Source organism: Passer domesticus, chromosome 13 (assembly GCF_036417665.1).
Source record: "Passer domesticus isolate bPasDom1 chromosome 13, bPasDom1.hap1, whole genome shotgun sequence".
NCBI lineage: Eukaryota > Metazoa > Chordata > Aves > Passeriformes > Passeridae > Passer > Passer domesticus.
The window spans coordinates 3287177-3302414 of record NC_087486.1 but is presented as its reverse complement, the minus strand read 5'-3'; the positions used below and the strand labels follow the sequence as shown (position 1 = coordinate 3302414).

The 15238-nt window shown below is 46.6% G+C and overlaps 1 protein-coding gene across 5 annotated transcripts in view; it reads left to right on the top strand.

Moving 5' to 3' along the window:
* NSD1 (nuclear receptor binding SET domain protein 1) overlaps positions 1 to 15238 on the top strand; it is a 60982-nt gene that overhangs the window by 35490 nt on the left and 10254 nt on the right. For all 5 annotated transcript variants that reach the window (XM_064387873.1, XM_064387871.1, XM_064387872.1 and 2 more), the window contains exons 12-22: positions 395 to 518; positions 1296 to 1496; positions 2886 to 3065; positions 3368 to 3524; positions 3819 to 4024; positions 4569 to 4681; positions 7094 to 7363; positions 8623 to 8739; positions 9900 to 10041; positions 10451 to 10557; positions 13650 to 13854. In XM_064387873.1, coding sequence (XP_064243943.1) covers positions 395 to 518; positions 1296 to 1496; positions 2886 to 3065; positions 3368 to 3524; positions 3819 to 4024; positions 4569 to 4681; positions 7094 to 7363; positions 8623 to 8739; positions 9900 to 10041; positions 10451 to 10557; positions 13650 to 13854 — 1822 coding nt within the window. The remainder of the gene's footprint in view (positions 1 to 394; positions 519 to 1295; positions 1497 to 2885; positions 3066 to 3367; positions 3525 to 3818; positions 4025 to 4568; positions 4682 to 7093; positions 7364 to 8622; positions 8740 to 9899; positions 10042 to 10450; positions 10558 to 13649; positions 13855 to 15238) is intronic.

Genomic DNA, 15238 nt, shown 5'->3' with positions numbered 1-15238 from the left:
CTTTGAAACTATCCCACTGTAGAGTATTTCTGTGTAGGTTCTGGGACACACTGGTGCCCCAGGTAAGCCCATGTAGCCTCCAAGTGCTTATTATAGAATTAACCAGCTTTTTGTGCTCTATATCAAGCATTTGTCCTGCATCAGCCTTTCTTCCTGTTAAAGTTCACAGGGGTTAGGGAGATGTAACCAGCATAAGATACATTTTACCCAACGTAGGATATCAGGGAGTTGGATGGTAAATAACAGTGGTTATACACAAACTGACACAAGGAAAATGTAGCATTTTTCCCCAGGGGGTCTCTGCTGCCAGTTCCGGCCAGCACGGGGTTGCTGCTGTGTGGGATGCTGCTGGGAAGAAAATTGCTCAGACTGATACTGTGTTTCTTTGCCACAGCTCTGTGAGAAGCCAGGGGAGTTGTTGCTGTGTGAGGCGCAGTGCTGTGGTGCTTTCCACCTGCAGTGCCTTGGGCTCTCCGAGATGCCAAAGGGCAAATTCATCTGCAATGAGTGTTCCACAGGTAGGGCAGCTTCTCTGGGGGCAGGACTCTGGGCTTACCTGGTGCTTCCTTGGCTGGAGTGGTGTGCCTGCTGTGGGGCTGCTGAGTGGCTCTCAGTCCTCAGATTATTGGTTTGGTGTCTGATAATGACTTTCTAATTAGAATCACAGGGTGATTTGGGTTGGAAGGGACCTTAAAGATCATCAAATTCCACCCCCCTGCCACAGGCAGGAGCACCTTCCACTAGACCAGGTTACTCCCTGTCCAACCTGGGCTTGAGCACTTCCAGATATGAAGCATCCACAGCTTCTCTGGGCAACCTGTGCTAAGGCCTCACCACCCTCATTTTTTCCTAATATTTAATCTAAACCTACTCTTTATTGATTTGAAGCCGCTAATAATGGCTTCAAATATTTGCCAGCCTTACTGTTGATTCAGACTTGGTGTACAAAGGAGTGAATGTCCATGATCCACTGGGAAAGAGACAGATTCTTACCTGGGACTGTGGGTCTGCTGGGGAGAAGTCTTTTTCAGGCTGGAAAGGAGGAAATCTTAAAGTGGGGTTATTGATTTTTTTAATTTTTTTTTTTCCCTGGCCTGAAGTCCCAGCTATAATAATATTTATTTTGATGTGGAATTCCACTGCAGCTTCAGGCCAAACCAGCCTGGTGCAGAGGCTTGTGCTCTGGGCTGGGTGCAGCAGGCTGGGAAGTTGTGCTGTGCTATTGGGCAGCCTGGTGACAGCTCCAGGCCCTCCTTTAGCCCTCGTGTGTGACCAGTGCCTTGCTCTTTCTCCAGGGGTCCACACCTGCTTTGTGTGCAAGAGCTGCGGGGAGGATGTGAAGCGGTGCTTGCTGCCCCTCTGTGGGAAGTATTACCACGAGGCCTGCATACAGAAATACCCGCCCACAGTCATGCAGAACAAGGGCTTCCGCTGCTCCCTGCACATTTGCATGACCTGCCATGCTGCTAACCCAGCAAACATCTCTGCCTCTAAAGGTACCCGAGTCCTCCAGGGTGGTCTGGGGGGTGCAGTCACCTGGTTTTTCTTTGTGTCGTGTCCACCTGGTTCACCAGTTCTTTGCTCCGTTGCCTTTGTGTCCTTGCCACGGCGCTGGCTGTGTTTGCTGAGGAGGAGCTGCTGTGCTCCCAGGGGAGTGGAAGGGGTGGTGTCAGAGCAGAGGCAGCACTCCCCACAGTCGGCCGTGGCAGCTGGAATGTTCTCAGGCTGTCCCGAGGCTCAGATTCCTGCACGCCCAGCCTTGCCTCAGGCCTCATTGGGTTTTTGAGTAAATCTCTGGAGCTGTACAGACATGCTTGGGTTTCTCCCACCTGCTCCTCACCGTGCCAGTGCTGCAGCTGGTGCCTTGCTTAGCAGCACGGGCTGTCAACACAGCAGCATCAAGAGCAGCACAGGGCAAACTATGATATTGTTCTACTAATCCATTTTTTTCTATGTAAACTCTCATCTTGTAGTGGAGACACCCTTGGGCTAAGCTTCCTAGGCAAACGTTTGTTTGAGCTGTTTGCAGCAATACCTTGACCTTTATCTCACATGATCAAACTTAAAACTTTTGTGATTGCTGTGTATGTTTGCTTCTAAGGCTGCCTTTCTTTAATCCTTGGTATCTTAAGATGGGTGACAATAAGACTGGCTCTATTTTTATCCTCAGAGTCTGTGTCAAAGTTGGCTTTTTTCCCCCATTTATCAATATTTGGTGTAGAAAACAGCACCAGGGCCAAAAGCCTGCAGCCCACAGCCAGCCACTTCCCCACTGAACATTTGGTGACTGGCTGCTGCTTCTCACTGGTCACATTTACCCCTTTTCTCCCACCTCTTCCTGTTTATAGTCTGCTGTGAGGAACTGAAAATGGCCTCTCAAAAACCTCACATAAACTAGGCCTGTAGGGAAGTCTGAATTGCCTGGAAGTTCTGGAATTTCAGGGTAAAATCTGATAAACAAGAGGCAAGTGCTTGTGTTTTCAGAAGCTACATGGATTGATTTCATTATGTGCAGCTAAGCACTTGGAACACCCCATCTGTAATTACTGTTGGAGCTGATTTAGTAATTATTTGTGTATGATAGGAAGCAGTCCCAGTCTGTGAACTCTTGAACTGTTTCTGCACAGCATGCAGGACATTTTTCACTTCTAAATAATGCAATTTTATCTATGGCTGTAGGTATTGCAGATTTTATACTTTTATATATATTTAGTTACATTAAATAACTTAATAGAAATCCAGTGAGTATATCATGGGTGGTCTATAAAAATTAAAAATCAGCTTCCTTCTCCAGAGCTCATTTTGAGCGTAGGTATGAGTAGGGTCTGGTTTTAGTAGGCAGGAGTGGTGATCCTTCAGAGGCTGACTGTGTGTGTTGGTGCCAGGCCGCCTGATGCGCTGCGTGCGGTGTCCGGTCGCGTATCACTCCAACGACTTCTGCCTGGCCGCCGGCTCCGTGGTCCTGGCCTCCAACAGCATCATCTGCCCCAACCACTTCACGGCACGCCGGGGCTGCCGCAACCACGAGCACGTCAACGTCAGCTGGTGCTTTGTCTGCTCGGAAGGTGAGGTGCTCAGCGCTGGCTCCCCTGGCACCACAATTCATTACAAAGGGCAGAAGCTGTTCCCGTTCCCAGTGGGAGCTGCAGAGAGCAGACTGCCTCTTTGTCTTCCACATTTAAGTCCAGCTTCAGGCTAGGACCTTTTCTGGATTCTTAGAAGGGTTCTTTTTTTACTGGGAATAGGGCCCAACTTTTGAAAAGGGCTTGCAGGAGACCATCATTCCCTTTTCCCAGGTCTGTCTGGAAATGGGGAGTGCAGGGCTTCTGCACAGTGACTGATAAATTCCTCCTCTTTCTTTTTGCAGGGGGCAGCCTTTTATGCTGCGAGTCGTGCCCGGCTGCGTTTCACCGTGAGTGTCTAAACATTGAGATGCCAGAGGGAAGCTGGTATTGTAATGATTGCAAGGCAGGCAAAAAGCCACACTACAAAGAAGTAGTCTGGGTGAAAGTTGGGCGCTACAGGTAGGTGAAGATAGAACAGACTTGTCCCCATCCCTTCTTCATGCAGTGCTCATGGTGATGGAGGTGAGGAGCTGCTCCTCTCTGCAGGGTTCATTGCAGCAGGCATCTGCATTTTTTGCATGCACATTGCTGGTAAAACGTGAGCTTTCCTCCTCTAGTAGCCTCTTTTCTCCCCACCAGCCTTGCTGGTAAGCCCTCACACACTTTTTCCCATGTCTCCATGCAGTAGCATACTTTTGAGGTGGCTGGAAGTGGGGAAGCCAGAGGTTTCATCTGCCCTTTCCTGTGTTGCAGGTGGTGGCCAGCTGAGATTTGCCATCCTAGGACAATTCCTGTCAACATCCAGAAAATGAAACATGACATCGGTGAGTTCCCTGTGCTGTTCTTTGGCTCCAAGGACTACCTGTGGACCCACCAGGCTCGTGTGTTCCCCTACATGGAAGGTGATGTCAGCAGCAAAGACAAGATGGGGAAGGGCGTGGATGGCATATACAAAAAAGGTAACTTGTCTTCATCCAGGGAAGTACATGGTCTTACCTTCTTCATTCCTCTTTAGAAAAGTGTCATTCATGTAGCAGAGAAAAATGTATTCTTATAAATTAAGTGAAATTAAATGTGTAGAATAAGCTGCTGCTTATGTGTCATCCAGCATGCTTAGAGTGTTTGTTTGACTCCCAGAGAGGGAGAAGAGTGTGCAGATCTCTGTCCAGCTCTGACATAACATCTCAAAATTCAAGTGAGCTGCTGCTGTGTCAGCTTTCCTCTGTGTAACACAGTCATTATCTTGATATAAACGTGCACTTGAGAGTTGTGGGTGTAGCTGCCTGGCACCTCTGCCCAAGAGGGCAGGCAAAGATGGCCAACAGATGGGATGCTTCATCACCCATGAGCAGGCCCTTGACTGTAATTTCTGCACTTTCCTGCTGCATTGGCCTTTTCTTCACCCTCCTCTGTTGAGCCTTGTGAGCACTGGGTGGACAGTGGCTGCCCAGCTCTGCATGAGCAGAGGGAGTTCCTCATAACAGAGCCTGTTCTCTCACTTAGCTCTTCAGGAAGCTGCTGTGAGATTTGAAGAGTTGAAAGCACAGAAAGAACTGAGACAACTTCAGGAAGACAAAAAGAATGACAAGAAACCTCCTCCCTACAAACACATCAAGGTGAGGGGAGGTGGTGGGGGGCAGGTGTGGAAGAGAAGTCTTGAGCTGTCGGTGCAGGTGATTTACAGGTATACAGAAACATTTCTGATGTTTGGGTGTCTGGCTGTTCTTGAAGGTTCCTTTGATCCTCTTTCCATCCTCAGCAAGCTGGGCTGCACTGACAGAGGTGCTCTGGTTTGCTGGAACAGATCTGATCATGTCTGTGCTGTCCATGTCAGTTGTGTGGTCCAAAGGAAGTGTCTCTGTACCTTGAGAACTCAGGGGAGAGGGCTGGTAGTGCTCAGTGTGGTCAAGCTGCTGCTGATGGCAAGGTGGACAAACCAGGACAGGAGGTGGCCAGGGTGCAGTGCAGCAAGGCTGTGTGGAGGGTGTGCCAACCCACAGTATCTTCTATCAGCTGCTATTGTTTTATTTCTCTTTCTGTATCAGTTGGTGACTGAACAGAAATACTGAAGCAGGTGCATAGGCTGCAGTATCAGCCCTTTTCCTCAGTTTTAGGGAATTATTTGCATTAAGGGCTGTTAAATATTATTGTTGTTATTGAGTTAGAATTGGAGCAGCAATAGCTACAGGATAGAGGTGACTTGAGAGCTGAGGCCAAGCATGTGCCTGTGTCTGAGAAGTGGATCCCAGCTGACCAGAAACCCATTGACTCAGGGACTGTGTTCTTTTTTTACTGCTTCTGTCTTCCCTTTTTATGTGGCAAAATATGAAAGCTTAACTGGTTTCTGGCACTTTTTGTATCTAGCTAGGATTTTTAGGCAGGCAGGTATATTCTGCATGAGTTACTGTGTGGTGTAAAGAGCACAGCTGAATGCTGTGGCAGAAGTATGGGCCTGGCAGCTTCAGTAGAGGAAGTAGTTTCTCATTATAGCTATTTTTAGGCCTCTCTGGCCACAACATGAAGGAACTTTGGAAGCAGTTTAGAGCCTTTGAAATACCCCTTTATATAAATAATGATGGTTGTGGTCATTAGTCATGGCAGCTCTTCTGAGGTCTGGGTGCAAGCTGTTGGTCTCTCTGAAAGCAAAGCAGTTTGCAGGAGCAGATGGTGAACTGGAGAAGGCTTCAGGATGGAATGGCTGAAGCTGTTTGTGTCCACTCCTTCTAAGGAGATCAGCACCTCGAGTGCATCCCAAGGAACACCCACGTGAGAGGCTGCTGTGAAATATACTTGGGATCCTTCATCATGTCAGGCTTGTGATGAGTCCAAGCATTGCCCTGCTTTGGTTTTTTCCCAGCAGTGCCTCAGAGAATAGGGCAGGTGTGCAGTGGCAGTACTAGAGCAGTACCAGTGGTGGATTGGCCCAGTCCTGTGAGTCTTGCCACTCTTAATGAGCCTGGGTAAGAGATGGGAGGCAGCAGAGGAGAACCTGAGTGACAAGGAAGGTTAGAGGTGGGGCACAGTTCTAGGAGGAAACTGGGGGAGACTGTGTTGAAGTGATTAATGAGGGGTTTCTGCAGGGTTTGTGTTTAAACAAAGGGGAATCAGGACTGGGCCAGCCTCAGACAGGCTGTCAGTGTGGAAAGTCTGTGGGTGGGACTAGGTAATTTATATGGGGGCTGGAATAGGTTTGCTAAAATCCCTTCCTTTCATGTTCTGGGAGAGGAAAGTGAGATAGTGGTTCACCCAGGGAAAGAGCAACAAGGAACTTTTCTTCAGTGTCTCTCTCCAAAGTCCTGACTTTCTGTTGCCTGCTTTTCAGCGTTTGCTGCCTTTAACCAAACCCCAAGGACCCAGCTCATGCCACAGACACGCCAGTCGCTTCTCCACCTGGTGCTGCACTCTGCTTCCTTCTGGAGCGGTTTTTAGAGAGCTCCTTGGCTTAACTCTGAGCTCCTCTTTGGGCCTTCCAACCCCAGCCTTGTCTGGTTTGGCTTCCATTTACATCTGCAGGACAGTTGGGTAGGGAGGTAACTGCATGGTAGGCCTTGTGTCACAGGTGTGACAGCTGAGGGCACAACCCAGCTTGAAGGTAACATTCAAAAAGCAGGGCAGTAAGGGAAAAGCACCTGACACTCAGACTGGAAAAGGGGCAGTTTGATGCAGAAAGTGGTTTGGTGCTGCTCACAGGGATGCTGTGTGCCCAGCAAGAGCCCTGGGTGGCCACCTGAGCTGGATGATGGGAGGGGGACACTTGGCAGCCTCTCACCTTGCAAGGGTCACAGAATATACACTGCACCAGGTGATGCTTATGGGGAACTGCATCCTCCTGAGCTCTTTCCTCTAACCTTCTGCCTCTCAAAATAGCATTCCCAGGAGTACAGCTGTGCCTGTACTTGTGTCCTTCTGCCCTTTGCTGTCCCTAAGTCACCACAGCCCGTCAGCTCATAGGCGAGGGTGAAGTACAGAAGCGCCTGTCGGGGTAAGCTGTAGCTCCCAAGATCTCATGTCCCTCGTGTGCCTTGAAGGTGAACCGGCCGGTGGGGAAGGTGCAGATCTTCACTGCAGACCTGTCCGAGATCCCGCGCTGCAACTGCAAGCCCACGGACGAGAACCCCTGCGGCCTGGACTCGGAGTGCATCAACCGCATGCTGCTCTACGAGTGCCACCCCCTGGTGTGTCCCGCTGGCGAGCGCTGCCAGAACCAGTGCTTCTCCAAGCGCCAGTACCCCGAGGTGCAGATCTTCCGCACGCTGGCGCGAGGCTGGGGCTTGCAGGCCAAGACAGACATCAGGAAGGTACCTGCGCTCTTTCTGTGTCGCTTTCTTGATCGCTCTTGGTTTGAAAACTGAGTTTGGAAAAGACTTGTTGCTGTAGAATGTCATTTAGAAAGAAAATTTGATTTCATCTTTTCTGTCTCGATGAGAGTGTTTTGGCTCAGCTGACTGAGAAGGCGATTTGCATGTTGATGTCCCACAGGGTAAGAAAGGTGATTGCTTGGTCAGTCTGCTTGTAAGAACAATGGGATGGTGCTCAGGATTTCCAGATGGGGAACAGTGATTATTCCTCCCACCCATTGCTGACTAGCCAGGCTTATCCAGCATGAGAATCTTGTGTCAGAAACAGAAACCAGAGCTTGGAACTTAAAAAAGGGCAGTGTCTTGGACATGGCTGTTATTACTGCTGAAACTGATTCTCTCCACCTAAAACACTTGTATGTTTTTCAAATGCAAGGAATAGCAATTCTTTGGACACACATCTGTGCTGAACGAAGGAGGAGGAATGTTAAACCCAAAAGAACCCCAAAGCTAATAAAGGATAAAGTGAAATAGAGGACTATTACTTAATAGTAAGAGAAGAATGTCTGAAAAGGGAGTAGTGATGACATGATAAGAGGGAGGCCTTGATAGAAGAGGCAAAATGTGAGTCTGTCCGGTTGAAAACTTTGCTGCCTGCTGTGCCATTAGTTAAAGGATATTTCTGCCATTCCATGTGTTTGTTTCACTTTCAGTAGACAGTCTGGAAACAGAAAACACTCAGTTATTTAGTGGGGAGACCTCTTAGCCCCACTGGAACAGAGCTGGGGTTCTCTTTAATGGCTGGAGTATGGTCTCTGCTGTACTTGACCACAGGAGAACTCCTGCACTCGCTGCAGGAGCAGGTGCTCCAGGTGCATCCTGCTGCTCCATGTGTTGGTCCCCAAAGGGATATTGTTTTCAGCTGGAATGCAATTAGGGCTGTGCTTTGAGCTTTGCAGCAAAGTGCTGTTCTTGTGGTTAACTTCTGTGCTGTCCCTGGATGCTAATTCTTTCTTTGGCACAAAGAATAACCCGATGGTCACAGTTCTTTATTTAATTTATTTTGAGTTATTTGAGCATGTGAAACGGATGTATGGTTCAGGGCTCTTGGTGAAGGTTACAGGCCAAACTGGCTGCAGAGCACAGGGAGAGATTTTTAGGAAGGAAACAGGAGCTAAGTTCTAGCACAAAGGTGAACATCCCTCCATCCTGCAGATAATTTGTCTTGTCTTATGAGCTTGTTGTTTTGTGTCTGGCAGGGTGAATTTGTTAATGAGTATGTTGGGGAGCTAATTGACGAAGAGGAGTGCCGGGCCCGAATCCGCTACGCTCAGGAGCACGACATTACCAATTTCTACATGTTGACACTGGATAAGGTATGTGCAAGGAGTCTCCTGCCAGTACCTGAACAGAAGTAAAAAGATGGGAAGGAAGGCATGATACTCTATCTAGCAAAAATGTGCTAAGCATTGCTGATGAGCTGGTCTGCATTTCCTCTGAAACGACTGAATGAATTAACATGTAATAGAGGAGCTTCAGGCTGGATTTCAGGGTTAGGAGGAAAGTCTGAACAGGCATTGCCTGAGTGTCCTCATTAGAGGTGAGGACAGTTGTCTGAGGACTGTAGATCCTACTTCAGCACAGGAGGCTGAATTTGAGAGCACTGGGATCCTTCCCAGCCCCTGAACTTTGGAGAGGCCAGAAGGGGGTTGGTGTGTGCCATAATAGCCATGTAAGTTATAGGCACAGCAAGACCTTCATCTGAGTTCAGATCTCAGGTCTTGCTGTTCTCAGTAGACTGATGGATTTAGTTACACCCACAGGCTCCCCAGTGGGTCCTGCAGAGCCTGTGGGTGTAACAGGTTGTTGCTATGAACTCCTGATTTTCAGAGGTTTAAGTGATTTTGTCAGCTGCTTTCCCTACTTTGTCACTCCACCATGGAAAGATGAGAAGGAAATCATGAAAGCAAACATGGGGAGGAAGCTCTACAGTGTGGGACAGGATAACTGACTGCTTTGTCTTTCCCCTCATCCTGCTGCACGCTCACACTGACCATATCTTGTTCTCCTTGTATGGCTGATGGAGCAGACCCAAGTGTTAGTATCTTCCTCATTGCTGCAAAAGCAAATCTCAGTTGCAGCTTCCCTCTCCTCTCCAGCCCCATAACAAGCTGTGCACCAGTGTACCTCAGCTAACACATTCTTCCTGTTTTCCTTCAATGCTCTAACATGTAAGAAATAGGAACTGCTATTTTGCTTTTAAGCAGAAATTGGGGCTGGAACCACAAGCACTGCCTTGGAAATGTGTGGGGGTGATGTTTATCCAGTACTGATGTCACAGGGAGACTTTGTTTCCCAGAAAGCAACAGTGGCACTGTCCTGGCTGTTTGGGAGCCCTGTGTCTTTGAGGAGGAGGATGATGTGCAGGAGGCTGCCGTGTGATCTGCCAGCACTGGCCAGAGGCATCAGGGCTGGTTAATTGCAGCTGATGACAGCTGATTGAAATGTGGTTTTCTGGGGTTTTTTTGCAATCCAGGATCGAATCATTGACGCTGGGCCAAAGGGCAACTATGCTCGGTTCATGAACCATTGCTGCCAGCCCAACTGTGAGACTCAGAAATGGTGTGTGAATGGTGACACCCGGGTCGGGCTCTTCGCACTTGTAAATATCAAAGCTGGTAAGGAACACGCTGTCGATGCCTGCAGTAGCCTCGGGGGTTCTGGGAGGAAAAGGGAGGGTTTGTAGCTCTCTGGAAGGAGATTTAATTTTTATTTTCATAGGGGCATTCATGAGGCTTAACAGCAGCATTAACATAATGAAACACAGCCATGACATCAGTGGAGGTTGATACAGGATCCTGCTACAGAATCAATGCCCTTTTTAGCTGTAAAATGTGCTAGGGGTGAGGGGTTGCACTGAATTTCAATCTACACAGATCTTTGGGGAGATTAATAGTTTGGTGTCCTTCTGTAGTGGTGGCAGTCATTTGTGACATTGTATTTAAAAAGTGCTTTTACTTTAGCAATAAAACATTCTGTTCTGTAATTCATTAACAACTTGCTTGGGTTTGATCTGCTTTTGTCCAGGGACTGAGCTGACTTTCAACTACAATCTGGAGTGTTTGGGAAATGGAAAGACTGTTTGTAAATGTGGTGCCCCAAACTGCAGTGGCTTCCTAGGAGTAAGGCCAAAGGTATGATGCATCCTTTAAGCTTTTGTTCTTCCAAATTGCCTCTTTGCATAGATGTGTATCAGTCACACAGAAGTTGATTGCAGAAGTTTCTGGTTGAAGAGATCATTTAAGTGTGGCCATGGGAACAGTGCTTGAAATGAGTTAAATATTCGAGTTTTCTTTCTGAGAGCAAGTCTTAGTCTTCAGTTATCAGAGTTGCTATAAATAACGACAGGAAGCTTTATTTTGCACTGAAAGAATAAAAGAAAGAGGGTGGTTTTTTTAATTTAAAAAAAAATTTCTACTTCTTATCATGACATTTTCCATAGCACTAGGGGAGCAAAGGACAGGCATGGGAAAGACTTCATTAGATAACCAAGAAAACACAACTCAGCCCATTTCCCAAAGTAAAGGCTCCCGAAGTAAATTGTGAGCATGCATGGAAGGGCAGCAGACTCACATTCCTTCACACTGAAGTTGCTTTAGAGCCAGAAGGCTGCTACTTCACCATCTATTCTCCAGTAAAGTTCCTGGTTTTATTCTGGTTTTAATGAAATTACCATTTTTTACACATCAGACAGACATAAGAAATGTGCCATATCTGTTGTTGAAAAGCCACCAGCTTTTAGAACTCACTGACTTTTTGAGGGCTTCGATTTGTAACTGTAATGTTGCAGTAACAGGAATTGATTTCAATTACCTCCTTGTGTGAGCTGGTTCTCACTGGGAAAAGGAAATAACAGGAGCAGTTGGCCGAGTTCCCAGCTGTCACCCACTAAATCTATGTCTCAGCTGTTGGTTTGTTACAAGTGCTTCACCAAATCAGTCTGTAATCCCTCTGCTCTGGCATGTGGATCCTGCCGTGCCCACAGTTAAGGGTTAAAAGCCTCCAGCACAGTTGTTGAGCCCCATCAATATATAGGGAAGGTTTTATGAATTCTCCAGAGATTAGTTCTTCAGAAAAATTTACTTACAAAAATAAAAAATTGATGTCTTCAGAAGCTGGCAGATGAGGGGAGTGGCACATCTGATGTATTTAGCTCCTTTTCGGGTTGCAATTTAAAGTTCAATTGATTTTGTGCTGCCCCTGTGTTACACATGGCTTGACTGTCATTTTTGCCTTGAAATTGCAGGCTGCACGATGGAAATGAGAGAGAGGTGCCCTTTAGTTGGCATTCATGTTCCATTGTGATATCTGAGGCTACTTATTCCATCTTGATGAGATGGGCTAAGAAACAGTACCAGAAAACAATACCTTGGGGTGTTTTTTTAAAAAATTATTCTCACAATACATGCATTTTTTAAGCTTCCTGAAGATACAGCAAGACGAAACTGATTATACTCGAGTTCACTCTTAAAAGTGGCTTCTAACCAGGACTGTGGAGGAATGTTTGGGAGTCTGTGGTACTGCAGGGAGCAAGAGGGAATCACTTAGTCCAGCTGTTAGACCTCTCTTAGACATTCAAATTAACTGTGAAGGGATTTTTTTGTTCTCTTTGTAATTAGATGGCCGAGAAACCAGCATAGTTTAGGTGATGGCATTTCAGTGCCTGCATTTTCAGTGATAAGAAAGACCTGGCTTGTCCCCATTGTCAGGGGGAGTGATGGTATGAAAGCAGAAGCATCCACATGTGAAGGGGAAGGAAACAATCAAGAGATGTAACTCCTTGGTGACAGGAAAGCTGGGTAGCAAACTGCAGAGTTATGAAATTGTAGGTCTGGAGACCAAGGTTTTTAAATGTTTTGGTGATGAAAATATTATGCACAATATTTTTGTAGAATAAAGGATGTAAAAATTGCTTCATAGGCATTTTCTCATCACACAGAGATGTCCTGCATGGAGAACACATATTTGAACACAAAGAGATGTAGAAAATGGCACAGAATCTAGCTCATGTCTTAGATAAACTAAAGTGATGGTGCTTTGATAAGGTCAGGACTGGGGGCAAGAAGCATCATCTTTGTGGAGCTGAGCGGTTCCACACAATGGGAGGCTCAGCCTGGCTTGGAGGGGGAGTTGGAAGAGCAGGGTTGGAGGAAGCCTCAGGCCAGAGAAAAGAGCACTTGAACCATTTAGTTGCCTGTCCTGAGTCCAGTTGTAGTTACTTCACTACACAGATAATTTAATTTAACTGTGATCATGCAGAGTTTGGTTGTCGTTGGTGTGGGAGAGTGAGAGGATGGGGCAGTTGCAAAGGAATAACTGAGTATGGGGGAATGGAGAGTGGATATTCCACAGTACACCTGGAGAGGTGAACAGCAGAAACAAATCCACCAGGAGAAGGTCGTGGTGGAGAAGGAGCCACTCTGCAGCTCAGCTGCTGCAGGACTGAGCTGTGGTGTGACACAGCTGTGGAAAAGGCAAATGAGGGCAGTGCTTTGGGGGAATTTCCTGTTCTTTTGGCCAAGTGTTTTTGTCTTTGTATGAGAGGTGTTACCTGAGGTAGCATGTGTAATTCTGTAACTTCTGTTTGGGATAAATGTACTCAATAAGGGCAGAGAAAAGCCACTGGGAAGACTGAGTGTGCAGACTGTGAAAGTTTCAGTTTGCAGGAGAGTGTGTCCCAGAGGTTTCTTCATGGAGACAGAAAAGCTTCAAATGCTGAATTTGATGATCTTGGAGGTCTTCTGATTTTGTGATTCTGGTGCAAAAGAACACCATTGACACAAGAACAAGTAGGTCTAAACTGATGATAGATAAATTCATACTGAAATTGGAGAGGGAAGTGATGAATGTGAAAAAGTGCAGGAAGGCCCTGAATAGATTCTGTGAGTCATGTGTGCCAGGACACCTGACTACTTTGACCTGAAGAGTCTGGGAGAGGTGGCACGAGCTCAGTGACACCAGGCAGCCCCAGCTCCTCATTCTGCTGTTGCTAGTTAGATAAATCCCATGTCCAGTCAAGCTTTACTGCATGACTTCAGGCTCTTCCAAAATAACTGGGAGCTTTTTGCTGTAGTAACTTGGTTGCCAAATACCGAGCAGCACTCGAGATGCTGCACAGGCCTCAGGCGTAGCTGGCAGTGGGATTTGTGTCAGCAGGGTTTGCAGCAGGAAGGGAGCAGGTGCATGGGGCAGAGCCCTGTGTTAACCAACATCTTTTGACCCCCAGAGCCAGCCCAGCCTCAGCGAGGAGAAGTCCAAGAAGCTGAAGAGGCGGCCGCAGATGAAGCGCAGGTCGCAGGCGGAGGTGATGAAGGAGCGGGAGGACGAGTGCTTCAGCTGCGGGGACGGGGGGCAGCTGGTCTCCTGTAAGAAGTCAGGCTGCCCCAAGGTGTACCACGCTGACTGCCTCAACCTGACCAAGAGACCTGCAGGTCAGTGCTCTGCACAGCTGGGCTCTGCTTGGCTCACGGTGTTGGCCCTGGGTGCTGCTCGTGACTTTGCTTCTTAACATTTAGAGAAATCTTTCTCACTTGAACAGATCTTGTTGCCCAACCAACCCAGCCCTGGTTTGCACCCCACTGTGACTGCAAAAAGGTGAACTAGTTGCTGAAAGGGGAGCTGGTCCTTGCCTAAGAGATGGTGCTTGTGAATTGACCCCATTCTTGGGGCTGCAGAGCATAATCCAAACAATAGTTGAGGTATTGGTCATCACACTGGCTGTTTACCCAAAGTTGAAGACAATTGTGAGTTGAGTGGTGAGGAGAAGCTATGCTGGAAAACAGGAGTTAGAAAAGAATCTCTTAATTATCTAAATAGCCATTAGCTCATAAGTAAGAGAACAGTACCAAAGCATATTCTAGTATGTGTGACATGAGGACAAAAATCTAAAATAAGAAAATACTCAAAAAGTACAGGCCAGCCTCCAGCCTGTTCACCTACTTTATATTTGCAAAGTTTCTTCTAACAGCCTGACTTAAAACCACAAAGAATTGCCAGCTCTCTGATACATTTTTTAATATAGTGGAAGATTGTTGTCTCAGTCCTTTTCCGGCTTGTACAAACATAGCCTGAAGTTTTTATTCTTGATCTACTCTGGACCGTGTCCCACTTGCCTACACATTTTTTTAAAACTGGAAACAAGTATTTTAGCAGCATTGTAGCTGTGGCCTTACTTACTCCGACAGAAGAGAATAATTATATTTTGGTTTTTACATAAAATTTCTTCGTAAATTGTGTTTTACTTCTTTTGCAAAAATAACTTATATTGATGTGATGTTGATGGTTTGCTTTATTCTTCTTGAGTTTTCATCTTGATCCTTTTCTCATATTTATTTCTTCCTCTTGCAATCCTGTTTTGCACCTGTCTTTATTTAATTATACCTTGTTGGTGCAAGAGCATTTGTCCAGTTTAAATCCTGAGCCTGTCCAACTGGATTTTTGTAGTCCCTTACAGGCTGGATGTTATCTACCCATATCTGTAAGAGTATTTGCTGTTCTGCTTTCAGAAATTTAAATTATTGTACAGATTAAAACACATTCCTGAAGGATGTAATTTGAAATGCCTTCTCAGTTTGCCACAAGGCCATTAATAACTGTTTTTTGAGAATAATTTTCAGTCAGTTGTAGCAATTTTACTCTTTTTACACATAGGCAGTGATTTTCATACCCTGCTCCTTGGAGTATCATTCAGGACATGAAAGGTTCAGCACTTTCTACTTCAAATGTTTCCTCTGCCATGAGCATTGCTGTCAAGTAATTGGAATTTCCTGCTTGTTTGCATGTTTGCTAATTGTGTGATCTTACTTCCAAGAGCTC